The following is an 11464-nucleotide window of genomic DNA, read 5'->3' as shown; positions in this document are numbered from 1 at the left end:
ATATATATATATATATATATACTAAAACTTGATTATATTTATTGATGAAAACATCATGTGAAAATAACTTAAAATATCAACTATAGTCAACAAAAACTGAGGCCACTAACTGAAGCAATGAGTTATTATCGTCAACCATATATACACACATCTCATCTATTTGAACTAATAATAACACCAACTTAAAAAGAAATTTATAAAAAAAATTGCTACCTACACTCCTTGTTTTACAACCCACACCCCATCAAATTTTCATAAAATTAAAATATCCAAATTGTCCTTTCCTATTTCACCAATTCTTAAACCCTATCTTTTATGTTTCACCTTTCATCACCATCACTCACCTCATAATATCTCTCACTCATATCACATATTCATAAATCATAACTTACACCCAATAACTTTCGTCTTGTTATTGTGCATAAAGCTACCAACTAGGTATGTTTACTAATCTGCATTGAGTTCATATTTTTTTCCTTCAAAATATAGGAAAGTTACGTGATGTGAGTTCACGTACGTTGTAAATAATACATTATACGCAAACTTAAATCATATACACTTACGTATTTTGTGTTCATGTACGTTTTGTAATTTAAGAATTTACATGCGCTACACAAATAAAGTTCACGTCAACATATGTGAATTAACTTCATGTATGACCAGTAATTTAAGGCATTACATGTGCCCCAAAAATACAACTCATGTAAATGTACATAAATTGAGTTCATATACATGTAAATTTTTTTAGTGATAAGTATGTACGTGAACTGAACTGTGAATGCGTATATGTACGCAAACTCAATTCACGTATTTTGCGTGAATTCAATTTACATAAGGTACATGAACTCAATTTACGTAAGCTATATTTCTGAATTTTTGACATGTTTTTATTGGAAGTAGATAAATGGACTAAGGGAAAGATAATAGTGACAAAATGTATGAATGTTTGAAACCTGATTTTGACGAAATCTAAGATGGTCTGAAAATTGATTTTGACAATGAATGACAATGTTGAACCACAGATTGACGACACAATGAATTGATGTTGAACCTAGTATAGTGGATTTGACTAATATGTTTACCACCGGCATGATGTTTGATACACGAGATGATTTATTGAGTTGGACTAGAAATATTGGAAGGTAACATATAATTGTTGTTGTCATTTTTAGATTTGAAACTTCCACAACACGACCAGAAACAATGACAATTAATTATTGGTTGTGAAAGATGCGACAAATATAGACATTGGAAGAATCCTAAACATGTGAGGAGTACTAGACTAGAAAACATGAATGTTCATTTAGATTGAGCGGAATACCATCAAGTTTTTGTCAGGGGTGGTATTTGCATGTAGCATGTAGTCTCCATAACCACGAGTTGACCAAAAAATTGACTGGTCATTCTTTCTTAGGCCGATTGTCTCGTGAAGAGAAAGATGTATTTGGTGATATGATGAATAACATGGTCAAACCAAGAAACATATTGATTACATTAAATGATCATAACATTGAAAGTTTAATGAAAATCAAATAAGTTTACAATGTACGTCAAACATATTGTTCATCACTTAGAGGTAACAAATCTGAAATGTAACGTTTAATGACATTGATGAAACGCGATAAATATGTGTATCAATATAGGAAGATAGATGATTCAGATGAGTAGTATTTTATATAAAATCATATGTCTTACATATTTCATTAGAAATAAACTATAAGCAAAAATGAATTAAAAAAAATCGATATATCTAGTGAGTATTTTAAAATTTACATTTGCATACATAGAAACTACTAGGCCAATAAGCTGTCAGCCCAAACTTTTTCATTTTTATGAAGGTGGATGCATTTTCAATCCCTCACAATTCTCGATATTTTATCCGATTCTAGGATTCGGTAGTGAAAAACTCAACGCAGTAGGGAAAAAGTGAGATTAATGATTTACCAGAAGTTCCAATCTAATTGTGAAGTAAAAGATATATCTTAATGGTAACAAAATGAGAAGTAAAAAAAAAAATGCCAATGCTCATGGGAATTTTTGCTTTCCTCTCGGGTGTCTATTTACATGTAATCTATATATTATCAAAAGAGCTTTGGGCCAGTTGACCAAGTTGATGTTCTTTTTTTTTATGTTGACTCTCCAATTTTCATCAAGGAACAAAACTCGTTAATATAAGATTTAATTGAAAGGCGAATAAAATGGGATTAATGATTATTCTAATTAGGATTTGAGTTCGAATTTATCAAAAGGATTCACCATTTATTGAAATTCATTTATGACTTGAATCCAACCACTTTCTTCCCATACATTGTTTATTTTACACTTGTGAGAGTAAAACAAGAATAACTCTTGTAATTTTTATTAATAGTAATCTATTTTAAAACACAATCTATGATGATGTTTTCAAATTTGTTAATATTACTTAATATACTATATTAGAAATGCTGAAAATGACATTAGCCTATACTAAATTATTGTTTTAAGTCTCAAAAGTTCTCTACACTCCCATATACTCTACTTGTAATTGAAATGTGATTTTGCTGCATCTCAAGCTATTGGATTTCATGCAGTAAATTCTTGACACAACGTTTGAGTGAAGATTATTTAATTATATAAATAATGATTTGGTGAAGTTGTTATGTGAGCCGCCTGATCTTAAATCGCTGGCCGAGATCAATTAATGTGTATAAATGCATAGTTTTTTAATGCAGAGAATCCAGGTATATCCCATTGTTCCTATAAAAACACTCTAGCTTACTGAGTTGGATTCATGACAAACAGTTACCACAATATACCAACATTATTAGATTAATGTATTAGTGCAGATTTAACATTGATCAAAATATCAACATTATTAGATAACCTGAATGTCACACTTTGATACATCTCAGGCTTTTGTTTATTATTACATTCTAGATGGATTTATGTCAATTGAGAAGGACTATTGTGTCCGAATCAGCGCGAGAAAACTACTTAAACTAGTTAGCATCTCATGAGTTGGAGGATATTAAGATACTAAGCTTTTTCTTCACTTTGCATTACATTGGTGTCTGTCACAACATGCTGCACAATCACACCAAGCTCTTTCCTGCAAAAAATTGAAATTGAAATCTTTTATACTTCAAGATTGAGAAATGTTGCATAATGGAAACAACAAAAATAACTTTTAATTTTAATTGCATATTGCATATCTATCAAATAATGTCTTTTGACTTCAAAGATTTGTACAGAAAACAGTGAATGCTATTTTGAATCATGGTAAAACCAAAGGTGATAGATATTTTGATGATAAAATATTGAAATAGAGAATATTATGGAAAAGGAAACGAGCCCTTATGATCTGTTTGGCATCAAAAAACACATTTTGTTTTCACATTGAAATACAATACAAAACTCACTTTCAATCAATTTTCTGTTTTTACAAAATTTCATACAGGAAAAAGTGATAGCAACTCTCTATTTTCACTTGTTTAGAAGTGTTTGAAAATAAAAAACAAATTAAAGCAAAATGTCATTTTTGGAACTAAAAGTCAAAATAGGAAATGAAAACAAAAAATATTTATATTACGAAAGAACAAGATGCCAAAATTTCAAGCTAGAGAATAATACGCAGTAATACAACACGGTACAGTTGAAGCGCTAAATTAGCTGGTATAGAGAAAATTTGGATTAAATATCGTGAAACAGAAAAAGTACCTCTTAAAAACATCTTAAGTAATCCGGAGAGAGCAGGAAGAATCATTTTCTTGCTTCACCTGCAAGGCTTGCCTCTGATGCTCGACACGCTGAAGTTGTGACGATAGTTGAAGCAAATCAATGGTCGGACCATCTTCACAAGAAAGACGGTCTTTCACATTGACAAAATCCGAACCATGGAATATCCCGTCTGCCATTTCAAAATGGACAAGTTCATTGTTGCCGGATATCAATATAGGACTAAGATGACTTCCATCGTTATGATTTAATTCAGATGGAAACCTATCCGACACTCCGCTCGAAGCGTGTGAACTCATTCCTATCATCTTTTCAGAGACCGGACTCATGCCGTAATGGCTGTGGCTGGTCGGAATGACCAAGTGACGAGACATGGGAATTCCTGACGATTGGCTTGAAGAGTTTTGTGATTGAGATGACAGAAGAGAGAGAGCACAACCACCATCCGAAACTCCCGATAATCCTTGAACAGTTGATTCCGTTTCAAAAACATTGAAGTCCTCGCTTCCTAAGGAGGTGTTTTGGAATAATGATTGTGATCCAGAATTCGAGCCCCCGAGGATAGGAGGATATTGACTATTGTTTTCGCAGAATATGCTTTCAGTAGCAGATGTAGCACCGTTTTCGTGGAGAAAGGGAAATTGTTTATCACTATAGGAAGGAAATAAAGTTCTTGAATGAGGATGTCCATTGCTGACTGGAATAGATGAAAAGGGCCTAAAGCCGGTTCCGTCTTCGGCTTTTATAGGTCTCCACCAGTTACTAGCGGCACATTTCTCAGAAGATAAGACCTCGCCGGGGAGTATCTCTTGGCATATAAAAGATGCCGATGTTAGCATGGTTCCTTGGAATCGGCTATCTGCAATAACCACAGGATATTTATAAAGCTCAAGATCAAACAATTTTACTGATATAAGATTGAATTTCAATTAAGAAAAATAATAAGAAACGCAGCTCCATAATCAATTAAAGACCCCAAAAGAGTATTGGAATTTGTCACTGTCAAAGTATTAGACATGCAGTGATTACTTCCACTTATCATGGAAAAATTTTAGGGACAGTTCACTTTTAATGTTTCCTTTTTCATTTCGTTATTACATGCATTAAACACAATATACAAGACATGGTATGCTATGAAAAATCCGACATTACTTCATCTCTTTCTTTCCCCTTCTTATTAATCAGAGATAAATATAAATTACAACAGGCAATATTTATCTTGTCAATCCCAGATAGCGAACCGTCTGACCCCAAAAGCGGGTTAGCAGGGAGCAGTATGGCTGCTATCCAGGTAAAAATAGTCATTTACACATGCTTCATAATCTTAATAATTAGGGAAGTAAGTGAATAATTTATCGATCATAAGCAGATAGCTTTATTCCTTGAAGAAAATTCAGCACTAAAGAAGACCGACCATGTATAGCCACTAAACTATAATGAATCCTTTTGTTTCAGATATGACTCAATTATTATTGTTGAACAAGTCACTTATGGTTCACATTAACCATGTGACAAAAGAATCCAAGATAAAGCTAGCTTTACACCAAAGATGACAAATGATAAAGGATGGTGCAAAACCAACATAAGTGGGAGAATAATTCAGAAACAAAAAAAGATAACTTGTAACAAATAGCACATAATATACATGTTTTTAGATCTAAATCCATAGAATCATAAAAGCAAAACATTGTTGTACTTCTACGGGGTGAGAACACGTGCACATTTTTTTATGGAAATTACTTAAAGAACACAATTTAATCTATGAAGTACTATGGCCTGATGATAGGCATTGCATCTATGAAGTACTTAAAGAACACAATTTAATCTATGAAGTACTTAAAGAACACAATTTAATCTATGAAGTACTTAAAGAACACAATTTAAAGAACACAATTTTTTTATGGAAATTACATATCATGGAGTACTATGGCCTGATGATAGGCATTGCATCTTTTCCCGTGTATGGATCCTCTACTGCAGCTGCAGGGTGCAATACTTGTGAGGACCGTTAGATCAAGAGGGATAAGACTTATCTCTAGATCTAATAGTCCTTACAGCTGTTGCACCACGTAGTTTCTATGGAGGATCCAAGACCAAAACAATACATGGGAACGAATTTTACTATGGGATGCTTTTATATCAATCAAACCAAGCAGATGGTAATTAGATGTAAAGGATTTCACAAATATATTATTACCACCATATGGCTGAAGCAACCTTCCAGATCTTCCAGAGTGAATACCGACTTGTGGCTTTCTTCGGCGCTCATTATGGCCTGCAAGGCGTTTGCGACAGCTACGCTTACCATCATCAAATTCAGCCAGCAAATGAAACCTGAGTAGTATGCTAAACATTACAGCAGCACTATATAATGTTAAAGTATAGCTTCTTTTCAAGCTTGTGCATTTTAGAAAATCTAAAACTGAAAATTAGAATTTTACTCCTTTAAAGCGTGGAACTCACACGTTAGAGGGGAAGGTAATTAATTATGTTAACTTTGATGAGAAAATTAAGGAATTACAATTTAACAAATCCAGGAGGTGTTTTTCAAGTGCGTGCAATAAATATTAACCATTGATTTTCTCATCAACTTATATGCCTTATTTCCTTCCCTAAAGTGAGTTAAATCCAAAATTAGTTGATCAAACATCCAAAAAATTAGAGACAAATAAAGTACACTTAATAGAAAATAGGAGATATCGGATTCTCTGCGGTTACTAACCACACACATTCACACAGTTAGTGACAATGAGATAGTCCAGATCTCAAATAAATTTTTGTTTTTTTCTTAAAACTAAAATTATTGAACTTAAGATCGGGACCATACGATCTCAATTGACTGCGCGTATGCGTGCAGTAATTGACTATAGAGAATCCGGGTTTAAAATAGGAATATTCACAAAATGGATATTTCTACCATTTCTGAAAAGGAAGTTCCACCCAAAAATGACTAAATCTGTTTAGCTCAAGAAGCTAATCCAAAAATAATGATTAATTTGGACAAACAAAAGCCTTTTTAAAATTAACCTTTTTTCCCAAATAACCAAGTTTTGTGGTAACTTGGAGTAGGAAGAACATTAAGAAAAGAACTTGGAAAAGGATGGTACAGTAGGATAAGGATAACCTCATAGGGTAAGAACAAAATCAGATAAAACCAAATGAAACCCACATGACATGGAATTTAGAAGGATGAAACTCAATATTAAGAGCTATTTGTGATTTAAGAAAACTTTCTATTTCATTTCCAAAATTCACAAGTATTTTTCTAAAAACAATTGTATCATGTTATAAAAAATTTGTAAGTGAAACAAATCTTTAAAAAGGTAACAAAGTAAAAATCATGTAACATTTTCATAACAATTAGTTAATAGTTCAAGCAGAGGCAAGCCTTTGCTTAAGACCGACTAATTTTGAATAAACAACTATGTTCTGCGATCTGCAATTGACAACACTACGCCAAACTAATTTGGCATATCTATCAAATTTAGTTCATAAGAGCAACTTTGAAATAAAAAAAAAAAGTGAAACATGATGTTGGAAGATTGACCAACCTACTACATTGCTGACAAAACCTCTGTTCAATTCCATTCACAATAACTTTGGAAGTCTTTGAGTGAACCTCACAAACTTTGTGCCTCTTGTGGTAATCTTTACAACCACTCAGATCCTTATTACATCCATAGACTTGACAGTAAGAAATCTGCGAATGGACTCCGGAAGACCGAACCCTCTTAGGTGGCGTCGACGACCCGGACGACGACAAAATGTTAGTCCCTTTTGAAAATGTTGAACCAATTGCATCTCCATGATCACCAAACCTACCCAACTTCAAATCTATGAGTGAATTGCAACCATTAGTGTCACCTAAAGTATTTGAAATCTTTGAATTAAAGTGATTTTCTCTAACAGAAAATGCATTTGGAATTGGAGCAGCCATAACAACATCACTATTCATTTTTCTGCTATGAACATTACCAACAACAACATCATCATCATCATCAACATCAACATTTGACAATTGTTTCCCCAACATTCCATGAAACCCCAATTCCTCAAAACCTTGATTATGATTATTATCATTCTCAATGCTTTGTTGACCCAAAAAACTTGATGGGGTTTTCAAATCCCAACTCAAGAATGAACCTTTAGTTCTTCCAAGTGTGTTTGAAGCTGAAAGTGTATCATTAGAAACATACCCTTTTTCTTCAGGAACAAAACTCCAAGAATCCATCACAAAATAAGAGTTCTAAGGTGAAATCAAAAGACCCCACTTCAATTTTTCAGGAATAGTACCTTAAAACAGTAAAAAATCTCAACTTTGCATACCCTCATAAGAGAATAACCATTGAAAAACCTTCAAAAAAAAGCATGTACAGTGTACAAGGTACACACACACACAAGTGTCATAACAAAAAAGAAAAATAGAAACCAAATTCAACTTTCCTTTAAGATAATAAAGCAACAATCTTGAACTACAAAAGATTGATGATTGAGAGAGAGAGGGAGAGAGAGAGAGAAGAAAAATGTCAGAAGGGCACCCCACGTGAAAAGAATGAAGAAAGAGATGGAAAAAAGGGTGAATGCAAAGAGTGTGTCAGGTGAAGCAGAGGACTGAATGGAGGCAAAAAAAAAATAAAGATAATGAATGTGAAAGCCATTTAAGTGATTTTGGAGAAGAAGTGGAAAAAACTAGTTATAAAAAGTTGCCTAAAAACATGAAAGAGAAAGAGGTGAGTGACTTTACCAGTGAGTGAGTGTGTGTGTGTACTTTGAAGAAGTAGTGGAAAGCAGTGTGGAATGGGGTTTGAGGTTGATACAACTCAAAGTGAAACAGAAGAATTTTTTGAAGTGATTCACAAATTCCATGGAAATTTATGAGACTTGTGGGTACTATTTCTAGAAAGGGGGGCTATAACAGCGGTTAACACAACACCTTTTTTTAGTTTTATTACTCTCCCTACATAATTATATGATTTATAAGAATGATTGTAATACTTATATCAAATCAAGCTTCATTCAATCGATAAAAAATTAATTCACTTTTTACAAAGATGATGTATTTAACTCTAATTGTCGTTAATATATAGATTTTTTTTTTTAGTGATTTATAAATATATCTATCGATGTCTTTTAAACTTTAAGATTTGTTCTAATTCTGTTGAGTTCTTGGAACCTCAATTTATCTAAACTTCTTTTAAATCAATACAACAAGTAGTTGTTATGTTACTATAATAAACAATTCAGTGTTTTATATTTACTTAATTATATGATTTATACGAATGATTTAAATAGTTATATCAAATTAAGGTTGATTCAATCCATAAAATATTAGATCACATTTGATAAGATATGAATTTAACTCTAATTGTCGTCAATGTAAGAATTTTTTTGTTGGATGATTTATAAGTACTTCTATTAGTGTCTTTTGAACTTTAAGATTTTTAATGACTTTGATGAGCTCTTAGAACCTCAATTTATCTAAACTTTTTTTAAACCAATACAACAAGTAGTCTTTATGTCACTATAATAAACAATTTAGTATTTTATATTTACTTAGTCTTTATATAATTTGTTTGTTTGGTTAATATTCTTAGTCTATTCTCTTAAGTCAATTTATGTTGATCATTTAAATTTTTGAATGATTTTAAAAAAAAAATATTTAAAATATTATAAACATTTATAAATTTTTAATAAGGAGTAAATTTAATATAAAATTTTCAAGTACCAAAAGTTCAAGAAATAGCAAATAGAGTGTATTTATAAAATTTGATCGTATTATGATAATAACAACTTGATTTTTTTATAAAGGCTAAAACATTGGTTCATGAATCTAATTTGTCTATATTGCTCAATCGATTAATCTAGTTCGATCCATCGACCAATTCTCCAATCTATGTTGCCCGTAACATTCATACTACTAATCTACTTCGATCCAACGGTTGGTTCTCCAGTTTTTGTTATTTGTAACACTGATACAACTATATGATACATAATACCACAAAAGATTTTGATTCGACATGATAGATTCCATGTATCACAATGCAAATTAGGGCTCGCTTACTATCTTTTACTAAAGACCGTATAAGATTTCATGTATCCTAACAAACTGAATTTACTTGTTGTCATATGAGTGTTACAAACACCAAAGATTAGATAATTGATAGTCAAACTTGACTAGTCGTATTAGTGGTATATACAATTTAACAATATTCATTTTGAATATTATTTCCTTAAAGGATAACATTGATTTTTTTTCTTCCATTCTCTTTAAAATATTAGTATTTTTTATTTCATGTAACATAATACTAGATGTAGATTAAAAGGTTGTCTCGTGTAACTTTTTCATTTTTTGTTTTTAAGTTTTTTCTTTAAATTTGATGTCAACAATATAGTATCTTTAATTTTAAACGATTTTTTATAGTTATATTAAAGATATTAGAAATAACTCTAAAAATTTAATTTTTTTTAATATAAGATGAATTAAATATGAATTTTTAATTTTTTGGTGTTTAAAAATTTATATTTAATTCATATTTTGTTTAAAAATTCTAAGACTGAAAATGGAAATTTTTTAAGAATTAAAAAGTTAAAAGAAAAACTATAGAGACTAAAAATAAAATGGTTAAATTTATAGGAAAAAAAATTGTATTTAACTGTTTAAAAATTTATTGTTTTTTTATATAATTTATATTTTGTATTGTAATAGTTATTTCTGAATTTTTAATTGTTAACGAAACAATTTATTACAATTTAGATATTTTTATTTGAAATTATTTTATAATTCAATATTAAAAGTATTAGAGGCTGACTCTAGTGTTATAATAAATTTTATAAAATTTTCAAATAGTTCATTGATATTATAAAATTTAAAAATATCTTTTTATTTTATTTTATAATATATACATATTATAATAGTTCATTGAATGCCATTTAGTCCTAAATGCTTTGAATTGATTTGGTTTTTGGGTTGTTATGCTTTTTTTCTTTCTCAGTTGATTGTGTATTAACTAGCTCAATATATTTCTTTAATAGATTTCTTATTCCATTGAAAAAAATATCATATATGTTTAATTATTTAACCATATATAAATTACAAATAAAATATACTACTATAATTGGAATTATGTATTTTATTTTTAATCAAAATTTAATTATTAGATTTTTAATTCAATTAAAATATTATTAAGTTGTCTATGTCCCTGATATGACTACTTAAGTTCGATCAAATGATCGGTTATTCAATCTTAGTTGTTCATAACACTTATATGACAATAAGTGATCTCTAGTTTGTACAATGATAAGTAAAATCTCATGTGGTCTTTAGTATCACACAATAAGTGAACCCTAGTTCTCATTGAGATACACGAAATTTGTTGTGACGAATCAAAATCTTTTCTAATCTTTAGTATTGGATTAGTTATATGAGTGTTACAAAAACTTTGATCGAAGAACCGACCTTTAGATCGAATAAGTAATTATGTTAGTAGTAGCGACAATGTAGATTGGAAATCAACCGTTGGATCAAAGTGGATTAGTCGTATGAGCGGTATAGACTACTTATATTAGAGAATCGTTTGTTTTAGTCTCTATAAAAAATAGAATTTTTATTATTTATGTTGAATTCACTCATTGTTAAAAAATTCTAAATATTTATGAGAGAATGTTTATAATGTTCTAAATATGTTTGAAAAAATCATTCAAAAATTAAAATGATCCACATGAATTAACATAAGAGACTAATTTTTTTTAC

General features: G+C 30.4%; 1 protein-coding gene across 1 annotated transcript; it reads right to left on the bottom strand.

Moving 5' to 3' along the window:
• Positions 1–2781: 2781 nt before the first annotated feature.
• LOC101511918 (uncharacterized) lies at positions 2782–8646 on the bottom strand. The gene is made up of 4 exons (XM_004488374.4): positions 7266–8646; positions 5912–6048; positions 3697–4573; positions 2782–3088 (listed from the first exon to the last, which is right to left on the bottom strand). Exons 1-3 carry the CDS (start codon positions 7943–7945, stop codon positions 3711–3713), a joined length of 1680 nt encoding a protein of 559 aa, XP_004488431.1. The 5' UTR covers positions 7946–8646; the 3' UTR covers positions 2782–3088; positions 3697–3710.
• Positions 8647–11464: the final 2818 nt, after the last annotated feature.

Source organism: Cicer arietinum, chromosome 1 (genome assembly GCF_000331145.2).
Source record: "Cicer arietinum cultivar CDC Frontier isolate Library 1 chromosome 1, Cicar.CDCFrontier_v2.0, whole genome shotgun sequence".
Classification (NCBI taxonomy): Eukaryota; Viridiplantae; Streptophyta; class Magnoliopsida; order Fabales; family Fabaceae; genus Cicer; species Cicer arietinum.
This window is presented reverse-complemented; position numbering and strand designations above follow the sequence as displayed.